This window comes from Oratosquilla oratoria, chromosome 12 (assembly GCF_046742065.1).
Source record: "Oratosquilla oratoria isolate Oo_2021 chromosome 12, ASM4674206v1, whole genome shotgun sequence".
In the NCBI taxonomy this organism is placed as follows: Eukaryota; Metazoa; Arthropoda; class Malacostraca; order Stomatopoda; family Squillidae; genus Oratosquilla; species Oratosquilla oratoria.
The window spans coordinates 41,051,248-41,067,506 of record NC_134788.1 but is presented as its reverse complement, the minus strand read 5'-3'; the positions used below and the strand labels follow the sequence as shown (position 1 = coordinate 41,067,506).

Genomic DNA, 16,259 nt, shown 5'->3' with positions numbered 1-16,259 from the left:
TAATAGTCCTGACATAAACCCAATAGAAAACCTGTGGAACCCCATTAAACAAGACCTGCAGGGTAAAGATACGAGCTCTGTGCCCAAGCTCGAGGCAGCCATTCACCAATCCTGGACTAGTATAACCCCTGCACATCTTGCCAAGTATGCCACTTTCATTCCAAACCGCCTTCGTGAGATCATTGCACGTAAAGGCCACTCATCAAAGTATTAGAGGTACGAAGTGAGCTTTTGTTTATTGATTTATGACTCATTCATTCTCCTCATCACTCATTCTTGCTAACCGTTTGTACTTGCTTGTCGAGCACTGTATATATATATATATATATGTATATGTATGTGTATATGTATATGTATGTATATATATATATATATATATACACACATCTGTGTGTGTGTGTGTGTGTGTATATGCATAAAGACCCCACAGTTGGAATTAAAAAGGAAATTAAGAATAAAATTAAACTTCTATATATGGGCTAATAGCTATAGCCCTCTTCTGGAAAGTACAAGATACAAGAATTGTTTGAGACTTAAATACTATTAAGATGAGACATATATATTTGTATTTACGTATCTTACAGACAACAAAGATGGTGGTGAAGTGCCGAGATTGCCACCGTGCGTCCAGGTGGAGTTGGTGCCAGCGAGTGGCCGGGCCTGGCGTCGCGTGCAGGAGCTCGCCTTCAACCCGCGCGTTCGCCTCACCTGTGCCCTCCACCGCACCCTCGCTTCCCTTGTCAGGCACCTGCAGGACAAGTGGCGGCCGCCCCAGCTTAAACTCGTATCCTTTTATTCGTACTTAGGGATGCAGCGGCCTTGCTGCGGATGTAATGCAGTGGTTCGTAACCTTTTTACTATCATGCCCCCTCTAGTAATTGTTCTATTCCTCCATGCCCCCATTGCATGTTTAGACAAATTTCACTCCCATATTTACATACATACATACATATACCAAGGCTTTTTTCCCCCTTACCAGGGGGGTAGCCAAAAAGGACAAGGCACAAAAACATTCCCACCCATTTCATCCCCGAAAACACTTCACACCCCTTCACCCTCCCTCCCATCTTAGCACCTCCTAGATGACGGGTCATCCCTGCACCCTGTCCACTGCCCTGGGTCAGAAGCAGTGTCGCAGGGCACAGCACATCCACAGCATATTTACATACATACATACATATACCAAGGCTTTTTCCCCCTTCCAAGGGAGGTAGCCAAAAAGGGAAAGGCATAAAAACACTCCCACCCATTTCATCCCTAAATACCCTCCACACCCCTCCCACCCTTCCTCTCATCTGAGCACCTCCTGGATGACGGGTCATCCCTGCACCCTGCCCACCGCCCTGGTTCAGAAGCAGTGTCGCAAGACACAGTACATCCACAGCAAGGCCGCTTCATTTAATCGGCATATTTAAAGAAGAAAATAAAAAACAGTGCCTTTTTTGTCCACTCCCATATTTAAAGAGAGAAAAAAAAACCTTTTTGTCCGTTTACTAAGCAATTCTACTTTTCTCCTGAGGCCCCCCCCCAACTAAAAAAACACTTATGCCCCCCCCCCCACACACACACACACAGGTTAAGAATCACTGATGTAATGTGTCTTGCTACATTGCTTCTGACCTGGGGCAGTGGGCATGATACAGGAATGACTCGTTATCCAGGAGGAGCCAAGAAAAGAGGGAGGGAGGGGTGGTGAATAGGAGTGGAGTGAGAGGGGATGAAATGGGTGGGAGTGGGATTATGTCTTTTGACTTTGGCTACCTCCCTTGTAAGGGGGGAAGAAAGCCCTTGGTATGTATGTGTGTATGTATATATATATATATATGTATGTATGTATGTATATACAGTACTACCTCTCATTAACGGATGTTAATTAGTTGTGTTTGCGGTGTTTTTGCTGTGTTTTTGGTGATTTTGGTGCTGTTGTTTAGTGCGCGCAATCACTATGCCACCCAAAAACCACTCCGAATCAACGGATTATTCACATCAACGGACACTGTCACCCCCCTTTTAGTCTGTTAATGAGAGGTAGTACTGTATGTATTAATATTCGGAATGAATAATACATCTGTGATTTTTAACACGAATATTGTGATGCATCATCGAATCATCATACATCAGGCATTCGATGCTGCGGGTGAGAATTGGGCTCATATTGAAGAGGTTAATATGAACTTGTATGTGCTCGTATAAATCCCATGCAATTAGTTTCGAGTTTTTCCTTATAATTAACATCAGCGGGACAAGTTGGTTAGTGGTGCCAACTTTGCCGTCACCGTGCCAGATGTGAAGGAGCCACGTGTTCGAGTTAGGCCGCCCAAGGACTGCGTCATCGCCCGCATCAGCGTGCAGGTCAGATTAGTTCTGGCATAAACTGTCTCTGTTATAGATCGTAGTGTGGGTCCTTGATTTAATGCACGATTACCTGTCCTCGATTTATAAATACGTACATACACAAACTGGACTAAACAATTGTGTGCAAAAACCATAAACAAATTTAAGAGCAAACTAGACACTGCGAGATATAAAAGACGGGACACCATGAGCATAGCTCCCCTTCCCGTAAGGTGCAACACACACACACACACACACACACACACACACACACACACACACACACACACACACACACACACACACACGCGCGACCAAGAAGGAGAGGATTTACGACAAAAAAGGAAAACCTGGTTTGTACTGTAGGGGTGGGGAGTGAACGTGAGTGCCCGAAATGGTATCTATGCAGTGCTAGTTAATTGTGTTAACTCGAAATTAGCAAAAATGAATGAAAACGACTCGAAAGCCAGTTGCGAATCAGAGCCATCTGGAGGCAATCCACTGAACCGCGATGTAAACAATAAACAAAGCACCACGTGTTTACGACAATGACTTCTTAGGGTTTGGTAAGTACGAAAGAAAGAACTTAAGTAGATTATTAGAGATAGAGAGAGAGATGAGCAAAATAGGACTCGGTGGGAAAATGAAATCATGGACTTAAGAAAAGAGGTCATTGGTTTAATTGATTGTTTATCTAAGACTAACCATGAAATTTCTGACCTAGAAAAAAGCTAACTTGGATCTTACAAACGAAATTAAAGAAATGAAAAGAGACATAAATGAACTGAAGAATGATAATGAAAAGAAGAAAACTAATGATAATAATAGCGAAAATCTAAAGCGGAAAGTGAAACAAACAAATTCCAAGAATTGACACTAAAAGATCGAAGAAAACTTAGGTGGGGACACAGTTATCCAGGAAATTAAGAAGTGGAAAGAAAATATTGAAAATAAAGAAATTGCTTTCAAAGAAATAGTCAAGCAGCAAATGCAAGATAATGCAAAAGACACAATCATTCAAGTGATTAACGAAAAAGCAAATTGGGTCAGGGACACAGTAGACAGGAAGAAATGTATTGTGGTTTATGGGCTTAAAGAAAAACAAGGATTGGCGAGGTACATGAGAGAAAAAGAAGAAAAAGAGACAGCAGTAGAAATCCTTAATGAAATTCAGGGGGGAGATAGTGATTCAGGCACAGACTTAGAAGAGACTTACAGAATTGGTCGCTATACTAAGGATAGGAATCGACCTCTAAAGATAAAAACTAAGGTCACAAGTGGTAGTAGAAGACATATTTGAAAAAGTAGGTAACTTGGCAAAGAGTGAAAAATACAATAAGATATGGATAAAAAGAGAAATGAGTACTGAGGAATTAGAAAAAGAAAGGGCGCTAAGCGAAGAAGCAAAGGCAAAGGAAAAAACTTGAAAAGATCAGAGACAGAATGCAAAGAATTCCAGTGGAGAGTAATAGACTTGAGATTAAGACAATGGCGCTTCAAAACGAACAAAACAAGGGAAGAAGAAACCAGGGAGAAGGAAGAAAATTAAAAGTGGCCTATACCAACATTTGACGGACTAATTTCGGGACTGAAACGAACTCACAATGATTATCTGTTAGAAGCAAAACCAGACATAATGGGAATTGTAGAGACTAAACTAAGAGGTGAAATACCATCCACTGTTATCGGACAAGGTTTATACAACTACTGGATAAAAAAACAGGGACAAGAAACAGGGAGGGGGAATCATGTTCTTGGCCAAGAAAGACCTAAAGGTGACAAAAATTGCAGAGGGCAAAGGTAATGCTGAATTGATCATGATAAAAGTCGAAGGCAAGAATATGAAGAGTAGAGAAAGTTTGTGGTGACTTATGTGCCTCCAAAAACAAGCGCTTGGAAAGAAATTGAACATACAAAAATGCTAGATGACACAAGAAAAATCACTCAATGAGATACTAATGGGTAAGGGTAATCTGGTAGTTATGGGGGACTTCAATTGCAAAGAAATTTGTTGGGACAGCATGACAGTGCAAGGAGGAGATGACTCGTGGGGCAATGTACTGCTAGATATGACCATGGAGTACACAATGACCCAATGGGTCCGTGAAACACAAGGTACAGAAATAATGAAGAGCCATCGAAACTAGATCTAATATTTACAACAGAGCCTGAAATAGTGCATAAAGTCCAGTATGAGACACCAAATTGGAAAGAGTGGACCATGTACTCATCGAAACTATACTAAAGGAAGAAATAGACATAGAGAGGAACGAAAAGCATAGGAAAGGAAGACTGAGGTACAACAAAACAGGACTTTACAAAACTAAAGACATTCTTCCGGAATGCAAACTGGGAAATATTTTACAGGGAAGAAACAGCAGTGGAAGAGAAATGGAATATATTGATGGAAAACTACAATGAAGGGGTAAACAGGCATGTACCAAGACAAAAGCGAGAGAGAGAGTACATTAAATGTTGGTTCAACAAAAGATGCAGTGAGGCAAAAGACAGAAGGGACAAAGCTTGGAAAAAATGGAGAAAAGACGAAAAACAAAGCAAATGGCAAATTTATGTTAACTATAGAAATGAGTATGTTAATGTGAGAAGAGAGGAGAAAAGGAACCATGAGAAGGATATTATAGACAAATGCAAAGAGCAACCCAAACTATTCTATCGGTATGTGAATGGTAAACTTAAAAACAAACAGGAATTGGTGAAAAACTATGCCAAGGAAACATAGAATACACAGAAGATTTTAGAGATGGGCCGAAGTCCATGAACAATCACTTTTAAATCTGTTTTCACCAGAGAGAAAATACCGAATTGTGACATAGACAAAAACAAGAAATCTCCCCTCATGAATGAGTTTACAGCATCACTAAAGGAAATATCAGAACATTTATCAAGGCTGGATGTCAGAAAATCACATGGCCCGGGACGGTATTGCAAATTGGATTCTAAAGGAGTGCAAAGAGAAGAAACTAACAGACAAAATACACATCTTAATAAACAGCTCACTCAAAGAAGGAAAGATACCCGAGGACTGGAAAAAACGCTAACATTGTACCAAATACACAAAGGAGGAAACAAAGAAGAACCCACCAACTATAGGCCAGTATCACTAACAAGCACCATTGCCAAAATTTGTGAGAAAATAATCAAGAATAGATGGGTAACAAACATCTGGAAGACAATGACATATTAAACCCAAGACAATTCGGATTCAGACAAGGAAGATCATGCTCCACAAACTTAATATGCTTTTACTCAAGACTAATAGACATAGTGCAAGAAAGAAAATGGATGGGCTGATTGTGCATTCCTAGACTTGCAAAAAAGCCTTTGACAAAGTACCACACAGAAAACTACTAAAAATAACTGGAACACATAGGAGGAATACTGGGAAACCTACTAAAATGGATAGAGGACTTTCTGACTGGTAGAAAGATGAGAGTAGTGCTCAGAGAAAAATATTCAGACTGGAAAGAGGTGATCAGTGGAGTACCGCAAGGATCTGTGCTGGCACCAATAATGTTTGCTATCTATATGAATGACATGGATGAGGACGTGAACTGCTACATGAGCTTCTTTGCCGATGACGCCAAACTGCTAAGGAAAATAGAAAACTGCTTGAGGACTGTGAGCAGCACTGCAAGAAGACCTAAAATAGGGTATGGAACTGGAGTCAGAAATGGGAAGTGGACTTTAATACGAAGAAGTGTAGCATAATGGAGTTTGGAAAAAAGCAAAAACAGAATATCAGGAAAATATAACAATTGGAACCAAAGAAGTAAAGAAAGTAGGATCCGAAAAAGATTTGGGAGTAATTATCACGAACGACTTGTCCTATGATATACAGATAAACAAAATTGTCGGGGAGACTTACAACTTGCTAAGATCAATAAAAGTGGCGTTTACATACTTGGACGAAGACATGATGAAAAAAAATTATTGGTTACATTGATAAGGCCTAGATTAGAGTATGCAGCGACATTGTGGTCCCCCCAGTACCAAAAAGAATATAAAGAAAATAGAAAGAATCCAAAGAGCCGCTACAAAAATGGCACCTGCACTTGCAAACCTATCATACGAAGAGAGATTGGCTAAACTGGAGTTACCGACACTGGAGCAAAGAAGAGAGAGAGGTGACCTATTGACCATTTACAGAATCATGAAAGGCACAGAGGTACTCGATAGTGAGAATTTACTTAACTGGGACAAAAGAAACACAAGAGGACATGGAAAGAAAATAAAAAAACATAGCTATAGAAGAGAACTGAAGAAAAACAGTTTTCCTCATAGAGTTTTGGACACTTGGAACAAACTGGACAATGAAATAGTATGCGCAAAAACCATTTCATGAGTTTAAAACAAACTAGACACTGCAAGATACAAAGGCGGGACAACACGAGCATAGCTCCCCCTTCCCGCAAAATACAACTAGGTAAATACAACTAGGTAAAATACACACACACACACACACACACACACACACACACACACACACACACACACACACACACACACACACACACAGCAGTAATATATGAATTCTGAGCTCTCTTCTGGGAGGGTAATAGCTGTCCATCACGAGTCCAACACATGATTGAAAGACCATGGTGAATCACACATACAGACACAGTGTAAAATACAGTGTACATGCTTTCTGTAGGAGAGACCAGAGGCAATGGATTGATTGATTGAGATTGATCGATTAATGCATGGATATGGAATACATCAACCCTTCTCTCATCCCACACCAATCCAACACCCATTATAATTTTCTTGGGAGGAGGTAATTAGTGGAGTTCCACAAGGATCAGTATTGGCTCCAATAATGTTTGCCATGTATATGCCGGAGGACTGGAGGAATGTCTGTATAGTTCCACTTTACAAAGGAAAAGGGGACAAGTGTGAGTGTAGTAGTTTCAGAGGGATTAGTTTGATAAGTGTAGTTGGGAAGGCTTATGGGAGGATCTTGATTGAGAGGATTAGGAGAGGAATGGAGGGAGTAATTGGTGAGGAACAATGTGGATTTAGGACAGGTAGAGGTTCTGTAGATCAGATTTTTGTGGTAAGACATATATGTGAGAAAATTATAGGAAAGGGAAAGGATGTTTTTTGGGCATTTATGGATCTGGAAAAGGCTTACGACAGGGTAAACAGGAGGGCACTGTGGGAGGTTTTGCGAATATTCGGTATAGGAGGAAAGCTTCTAGCTGTTAAGAGTTTTTATGAGAGTAGAAGAGCATGTGTCAGGATTAGAAATGGAGAGAGTGAGTGGTTCGAGGTAAAGGTGGGACTTCATCAGGGATGTGGTATGTCACCCTGGCTGTTCAACTTGTACATGGATGGGGCGGTGCGAGAGGTAAATGGAAGGGTGGTGGGTCAGGGATTGGAGATGGTTAAAGAAAATGGAGAAAAGTGGGAGGTGAGCCAGCTGTTGTTTGCGGATGACACTATGCTTGTGGCAGGATTGGAGGAGGGATTGAGGAAGCTGGTGACAGAGTTTGGGAGAGTGTGTGAAAGAAGAAAGCTGAAGATAAATGTGGGTAAAAGTAAGGTGATGAGATGTACAAGGGGTGAAAGTGGCAGCAGACTGGAAGTGAGCATTAACCCCTTCAATACGATGACTCCTACATAGGCGTCATGAGGAGCAAGTGTGTACGTGAGGATGCCGATGTCGGCGTCTTGATTATCTATATTGTAGTTGTACCTGCGTGACCCCCATACTCTGTAAACTGGCTTCATCATATTTTCTATGGTTATCAAAATTCACGGGTGAAAGAGAACGAGCAATACAGCGGTAACTTTATTTTTTATAATGCGAGTATTATGACGCAACATCGCATGTCTGGCAGCTAATGCTGCCCGCGAGATTTTGGCACGGAGTGAAGGGGTTAAGGGAGAGCAACTGGAGGAAGTGGATAGTTTAGGTACTTGGGTGCAAATGTGGCAGGAAAAGGTGGAGTGGAGGTGGAGGTACAATGTAGATTGAGAGAAGCGAGTAAATGCCTTGGTGAATTAAAAAGTGTAATGAGGAATAGACTTTTGGGAATGGATGCTAAGAGGAGACTGTATGAAGGAGTGATTGTGCCAACAGCACTGTATGGGGCAGAAACATGGAACATGAGAGAGGAAGAGAGGAGTTTGAATGTGTTTGAGATGAGGTGTCTGAGAAGTATGATGGGGGTTACTAGGCTAGATAGAGTGAGAAATGAGGAGGTGAGGAGGAGAACAGGGGCGGAAAGGGAGTTGGGAGATAGGGTTGATGAAAGAGTATTAGGATGGTTTGGATACATGGAAAGAATGAGTGAAGAAAGACTAGTAAAAGAGGTGTGGAAGGCAGATGTGGAGGGAGTGAACATGAGGGGACGTCCTAGGATGAGGTGGATGGATGGGGTGAAGGGGGCTTTGGGGAAGAGGGGAATGTCTAGGGGCGAATGGAGAATGGTTGTATATGGATGATGTTGTGATGCATGAGGTGAAATGGGTGGGGGGATGGTGGTGGGGTAGTATGTGTGAGCAAAATTTGACACAGCCCGAAGGGATTTCTCCCCGTCTTCTCCTTTTATGCATGGGGGGATGGAGAGGGGGGTCGCCGATTTAATGAAGCGGCCTTGCTGTGGATGTGCTGTGTCTTGCGACACTGCTTCTGACCCAGGGCAGTGGACAAGGTGCAGGGATGACCTGTCATCCAGGAGGTGCTAAGATAAGAGGGAGGGTGGAGGGGAGTGGAGCGTATTCAGGGATGGAATGGGTGAGAATGATTTTATGCCTTTTTCTTTTTGGCTACCCCCCTTGTAAGGGGGAAAAAGCCTTGATGAATGTATGTATGTGAATGACATGGACAAAGGTGTTATAATTTTTTGGGGAGGAGGTAATTAGTGGAGTTCCACAAGGATCGGTATTGGGTCCAATAATGTGAATGGCATGGACGAGGGTGTGGAGTGTTACATGAGCTTCTTTGCAGATGATGCAAAATTATTCAAGAAAGTGAGTACTGAAACGGACTGTGACCCACTACAGAGAGGTCTGAACAGGGTCTGGGAATGGAGTCAGAAGTGGGAAGTGGACTTCAACATAAAGAAATGTAGCATAATATTCTTTTTTCTAAAATGAATTTTCTTGTCATTAAAACTTGTTTTTTCTTTATAGCCGGGGGAGGCGTGAGTAGGGTGTGGGAATGGAGTCAGAAGTAGGAAATGGACTTCAACGTAAAGAAAATTTGTCTGTTCTAAAATGAATTTTGTCGTTAAAATATTGATATTTTCTTTCCAGCCGGGGGAACTGATCAGAAGTTCCTCAGTGTCGCTCGCCAGTCACGAGGCCCGTCTGGTTGCAGCATCGTCGTCGTTGCGTGGAGTTGCAGCTGCTGGCTCGCACCAACGTGGCAGTGGGAGTGGCAGTACGAAGGACAAAGGGTCGACAGCGGCCACTACAGCTGGCAAAAGAAAAAAGGCCATCAAGGTTGTCGCCGATGCGAACAATAGGGTTCGTGTTTAAATCTTTCGATCCTGTATGCTATAGGGCGGCGTTTCCCAAACTTATCCAGTTCATGACCCCTACAATTGTTACACTTCTCCTGTTCCTAGGGAAATAGTGAGCCTAGGGTAATACTAGGGAAAGAGCACAAATAATTTGCTTACTTTTCTTTGTTTATTTAACGTCTTAAATGTGCTAGAATGTGTATATAATGTTGTGAGAGTTCACTGTTACTACTTGCCTTAGGGAAGCTATCTCCAGACTGTGTGTTCCTATTCTATTCAAATTGATACTGCTAAGCCCCTCCCTCTAGGGATAACATGATTGGCTCTGAAATCAATATTAAAACACATTTGACCAATCATTTTGCGAGAAGGGGATGCTGATGTCGTCAGAGGGCTGTCAACAGGACCCTCTTACGTAAAAGCCTTACCTAGTCATTTTGAATGTTGTTTGGTAGCTCTACTCGATCAGGGTCCACCCCGGGACAACCTATGCTATGCTAGTGTGTCCTAAGCAGTGAGAATCAGTTTCTCACACGGTGACCTCCACCGTCTTCTGAAAACGTACCCATTTTCAACATGGCCGATATGTTATTTTAGAAATGGAAAGATTAATCACAGGAGAGAGAGAGAGAGCAATAATTTTTTTTTTTATTAATTTGACTTCAATTTTTATTATTTATTCATTTTTTTTATTAATGTGGGTCATGACTCGCAGTTTGGGAACCTCTGCTCTAAGGGGTTGTAATGACATGTACCAAAGGCTTTTTTCTCCCTTACAAGGGAGGTAGCCAAAAAACAAAGGCATAAAAACCACTCCCACCCATCCCATCCCCTACATACTCCACTCCCCTCCACCCTCTTCCCTCCCTCTCATCTTGGCTCCTCCTGGATGATGGGTCATCCCTGCATCTCACCCACTTCCCTGGGTCAGAAGCAATGCAGCAAGACACAGCACATCCACAGCAAGGTTGCTTCATTAAATCGGTGACCCCCCCTCTCCATCCCCTCATGCAGAAAAGGCTGTTATGATTCATCACGTACGTTTATAACTTTTCACAATAATCCATAAAATACTAAGGTAAAAATAAAAAATGTAATATTTTCTATTATATTATTCCAATTCAACTCTTGAATATTTAGATAGATATATAAATGGCACTGGACTAATTCTTAATATAAATGTATATATTTCCTATGGTTAATTTCTAATTGTAAAGGGGATATTCCGGCCTTACCAAGACAACACTAATATGTCCGTCTCCTTCGACTCCCCAACCAACACCCAAAACTGCGTCACCTCTCTGTCACAAACGACAACCACGAATGAACCCTGTCCGAAGCACAGAGAAAGCTGCCCTCGAACAAAACCACAAAACAAAAAAATGCACTACTTCATAACAAGGCGATGGGGGAGAAATCCCTTCGGGCTGCGTCAAATTAATTCTCACACATGCTCCCTCGTCCCCCATTCCCCACCCACTCCTCCTCACGTATCTCACAAGCACATTAATAATTTGGAATGTGATGTCCTTTGCTAGTGCTATGGTGGTTGTTGTTGTTGTTGTTGTCGTTCCCTAGACTGTCTGTCCGAGCAGTCCCGTCTCCCCAAGGAATGCCACAGCCGAAACTGGGTTTTCCCACAAATCCTTTATGGAGTGTATGTTGTGTTGTTTGCGTGCATGATTGTGTATAATGCAGTCTTCCATTATGTGATGTATGGTATGGGGTGAAGTGTTACATCCTGGGCAGCTGTTCACAATGCGGTCATCCAGCCTCTTCTGGTAGCTTAGAAGTGCTGGGTGGTGGCCGCACCGCAGTCTGGCCAGGTGGACTCTGTCCTTTTGTGGGAGAGAGGATTCAGAAGGGTGGATATCAGGGGGTCTGGCATGCAGTAGTGTGTTGTCTTTCAGTGTGTTAATGGAGCGGTGAGTGATATGATTATGAATATGTTTCCGGAGGCTGGTATTTGGTGGTTGTGGAGGAAGAGAAGAGAGTATCTGTGTGTGATACAGGTCTTTGGGTGTTGTTTTAATGTTTCTTGGTGTGTGTGGGTGTTCTGCTATGTAGTGTAGCGGGTGTGATGTGTTTGTGGTGGCTGCAGCAAGTGTTTGTGTGCCTCTCATGTCGAGGTGGTCCTTGACTTTGAGGACTTTTGTTTCGTGGTGTAAATGGTCTGTAGGTGTTGTATTTGTGCAGCCTGTAATTGTTTTTAGGGCTTTGTTTTATATGATTAGAAGGGTGTTGTGGTGTGTCTCACTGAGATTAGGAGCCCATGCAGGACTCGCATAATTCATCGCTGAGCGTATGCATTGTTTGTATATTGTTGTATTAGTTTCTTTGTTTTGTCTTTGGTTGTTGTTGATGTTGGTCTTCTTCTTCTCCAGACTGTTTGTCCGAGTACAGACGCTCCTCAACTTACGTTTTAGTTACGTTCCGAACGGCTGAACGTAAGTTGAAAATGAACGTAAGTTGTTACTGTACTATACATCGGTAAATTCTATTACCGTATCTTATAAAACACCCCTAAATCGTTAATTAAACACATAACATTGTAAAGTAAAATAATAACATTAATTTCAAATAGATTAAATTCAAGCAACATAAATTGAGATGGTGGAGGAGGAGGGGGAGGAGGAGGAGGCAAGGCATTTTCAGTTTGTCCTCTGCGCAATGTAAACAATGGACGCAGCGTTGTGCGCAAGTATCGTTTGAACTACGGAGAGCGTGGTAAACTAAAAAATTCACTCAAAATTTTTTTTCACAATTTTTTTTTACCATCAGTTCAAACGTAAAATCGAAAAAACGTAAAACGAATGAACGTAAGTAGAGGAGTGTCTGTAGTCCCGTCTCCCCAAGGAATGCCACGGCCGAAACGGGGTTTTCACACAAATCCTTTATGGAGTGTATGTTGTGTTGTTTGTGCATTTGATTGTGTATAATGCAGTCTTTCATGACATGTTGAAGAGTATGAGGTGAAGTGTTACATCCTTGGCATTTGTCCACAATGCAGTCGTCCATTCTCTTCTGGTAGCTTAAAAGGGCTGCTGGGTGGTGGCCGCATCGCAGTCTGGCCAGGTGGGTGGACTCGTGGGAGAGAGGATTCGGAGGGATGGATATCAGGAGATCTGGCATGCAGCAATATGTTGTCCTTTAGTATGTTAATGGAGTGATGTGATTATGAATATTTTTCCGGAGGCTGTTATTTTATGCTGTGGTTATCGTATATGTGGTTTAGAAGCGACGGGGATGACCCTTCGTTCATGCAGTGCAGAGACGGGAGTGTCGGTGAGTCAGTATTGGATACATGTCAGATGGAGGAGGAGCCAAGATAAGTGGGAGGGAGGGGAGTGAATGGGAGTGGAGTATGTAGGGGATGGAATGGGTGGGAGTGGTTTTTATGTCCTTGTTTTTTGGCTACCCCCGCGTAAGGGGGAAAAAGGCTTTGGTATAGCAGGAGGAACCAAGATGAGAGGAAGGGAAGAGGGTGGAGGAGAGTGGAGTATGTAGGGGATGGAATGAGTGGGAGTGGATTTTATGCCTTTGTTTCCATCCAGGAGGTGCTAAGATAAAAGGGAGGGTGGAGGGGTTGGAGTGTATTTAGGGATGGAATGGTTTTATGCCTTTTTCTTTTTGGCTACCTCCCTTGTAAGGAGGAAAAAAGCCGTTGGTATATGTATATGTATGTATGAATACTTGGATACCCCTCTTGTAAGGGGGAAAAGGGCTTTTGGTGCTGTAATGCCTGCCATTTATTTTTACATTATTTGTTTATTATTGAGGTGTCTGAGAAGTATGGTGGGGGTTACTAGGCTGGATAGAGTGAGAAATGAGGAGGTGAGGAGGAGAACAGGGGTGAAAAAGGATTTGGGAGATAGGGTTGATGAAAGAATATTAGGATGGTTTGGACACATGGAAAGAATGAGTGAAGAAAGACTAGTAAAAGAGGTATGGAAGGCAGATGTGGAGGGAGTGAACATGAGGGGACGTCCTAGGATGAGGTGGATGGGGTGAAGGGGGCTTTGGGGAAGAGGGGAATGTCTGTTGAGGAAGGAAGGGAGAGGACGGAAGACAGAGGTGAGTGGAGAATGGTTGTATATGGATGATGATGTGACTGCATGAGGAGGAATGGGCGGGGGGTGGGGGTGGGGTAGTATGTGTGAGTAAATTTTGACGCAGCCCGAAGGGATTTCTCCCTGTCCTCGCCTTATATGCAAAGGGGGACGGAGAGGGGGGGTCGCCGATTAAATGAAGCGGCCTTGCTGTGGATGTACTGTGTCTTGCGACACTGTTTCTGACCCAGGGCGGTGGGCAGGGTGCAGGGATGACCCGTCATCCAGGAGGTGCTCAGATGAGAGGAAGGGTGGGAGGGGTGTGGAGTGTATTTAGGGATGAAATGGGTGGGAGTGTTTTTATGCCTTTCCCTTTTTGGCTACCTCCCTTGGAAGGGGGAGAAAGCCTTGGTATATGTATGTATGTATGTATGTATGTTTATTTATTATTATTTGCTTGATTTTTATTATTAGTTATCTGTTAAGGTACAAAGAAAAGAAAAGAGAAGTAAAGCAAAAGGTAAAGGAGGCAAAGAGGAGAGCAGATGTGAAATGGGGTAAGAGTATGACAGAAAATTTTGAAAGTAATAAAAAGATGTTTTGGAAAGAAATTAAGAGAGGAAGAGGAGGCGAATCAAGTAGAGAAGAAAAGGTAAAAGGTGCAGATGGAGAGATGGTAATGGAAGAGAAGGCAGTAAGGGGAAGATGGGCAGAATATTTTAGGGAGTTGCTAAATGTGAAGGAGGATAGGGAGGAGAAATAAGGAAGGATGAAGTGAAGGCAGTTGTTAAGATGATGAAAGCAGGTAAGGCACCTGGTCTGGATGGATGCCATGCAGAATGTCTAAAAAAAGTAGGTACAGTGATGGAGGACTGGCTGGCGAGGTTATTCAATGTTTGCTGGAGAGAGGGTAGAGTGCCGGAGGACTGGAGGAGTGCCTGTATAGTTCCACTTTACAAGGGAAAAGGGGACAAGTGTGAATATAGTAGTTTCAGAGGGATTAGCTTGTTAAGTGTAGTTGGGAAGGCTTATGGGAGGATCTTGATTGAGAGGATTAGGAGAGGAACAGAGGGAGTAATTGGTGAGGAACAGTGTGGATTTAGGACAGGTAGAGGTTGTGTAGATCAGATCTTTGTGGTAAGACAGATATATGAGAAAGCTATAGGAAAGGGGAAGGATGATTTTTGGGCCTTTATGGACCTGGAAAAGGCATAAGGCAGGGTAGACAGAAAGGCACTGTGGGAGGTTTTGCGGATATATGGGATAGGAGGAAAGCTTCTAGGAACTGTCAAGAGTTTTTATGAGAGTAGTAAAGCTTGTGTAGAGGAGCATGTGTCAGGATTAGAAATGGAGAGAGTGAGTGGTTCAAGGTAAAGGTGGGACTTCGTCAAGGATGCTTTATGTTGCCCTTGCTGTTCAACTTATACATGGATGGGGTAGTGCGAGAGGTAAATGCAAGGGTGGTGGGTCAGGGATTGGAGATGGTTAAAGAAAATGGAGAAAAGTGGGAGGTGAGCCAGCTGTTGTTTGCTGACGACACTGCGCTTGTAGCAGGATCAGTGGAGGGATTGAGGAAGTTGGTGACAGAGTTTGGGAGAGTATGTGATAGAAGAAAGCTGAAGATAAATGTGGGTAAAAGTAAGGTGATGAGATGTACAAGGGGTGAAAGTGGCAGTAGTCTGGAAGTGAGCATTAAGGGAGAGAGACTGGAGGAAGTGGATAGTTTTAGATACTTGGGTGCAAATGTGGCAGGAAAAGGTGGAGTAAAGGTGAAGGTAGAATGTAGATTGAGAGGAGCTAGTAAATGCCTTGGTGGATTAAAAAGTGTAATGAGGAATAGACATTTGGGAATGGATGCTAAGAGGAGACTATATAAAGGAGTGATTGTGCCAACAGCACTGTATGGAGCAGAAACATGGAACATAAGAAAGGAAGAGGAGTTTGAATGTGTTTGAGATGAGGTGTCTGAACAGTATGATGGGGGTTACTAGGCTAGATAGAGTGAGAAATGAGATGAGAAGGAGAACAGGGGTGGAAAGAGAGTTGGGAGATAGGGTTGATGAAAGAGTATTAGGATGGTTTGGACACATGGAAAGAATGAGTGAAGAAAGACTAGTAAAAGAGGTATGGAAGGCAGATGTGGAGGGAATGAACATGAGGGGACGTCCTAGGATGAGATGGATGGATGGGGTGAAGGGGGCTTTGGGGAAGAGGGGAATGTCTGTTAAGGAAGGACGGGAGAGGACAGAAGACGGGTGAATGGAGAATGGTTGTATATGGATGATGTGATGCATGAGGTGGAATGGGCGGGGGGATGGGGGGTGAGGTAGTATGTGTGAGCAAATTTTGACGCAGCCTGAAGGGATTTCTCCCCGTCTTCTCCTTT

The 16,259-nt window shown here is 42.9% G+C and overlaps 1 protein-coding gene across 2 annotated transcripts in view; it reads left to right on the top strand.

Annotated features, from left to right (window-relative positions):
- crm (cramped chromatin regulator) overlaps positions 1-16,259 on the top strand; it is a 52,183-nt gene that overhangs the window by 13,799 nt on the left and 22,125 nt on the right. For both annotated transcript variants that reach the window (XM_076195468.1, XM_076195467.1), the window contains exons 6-8: positions 585-784; positions 2,239-2,352; positions 9,616-9,828. In XM_076195468.1, the coding sequence (XP_076051583.1) occupies positions 585-784; positions 2,239-2,352; positions 9,616-9,828 (527 nt within the window). The remainder of the gene's footprint in view (positions 1-584; positions 785-2,238; positions 2,353-9,615; positions 9,829-16,259) is intronic.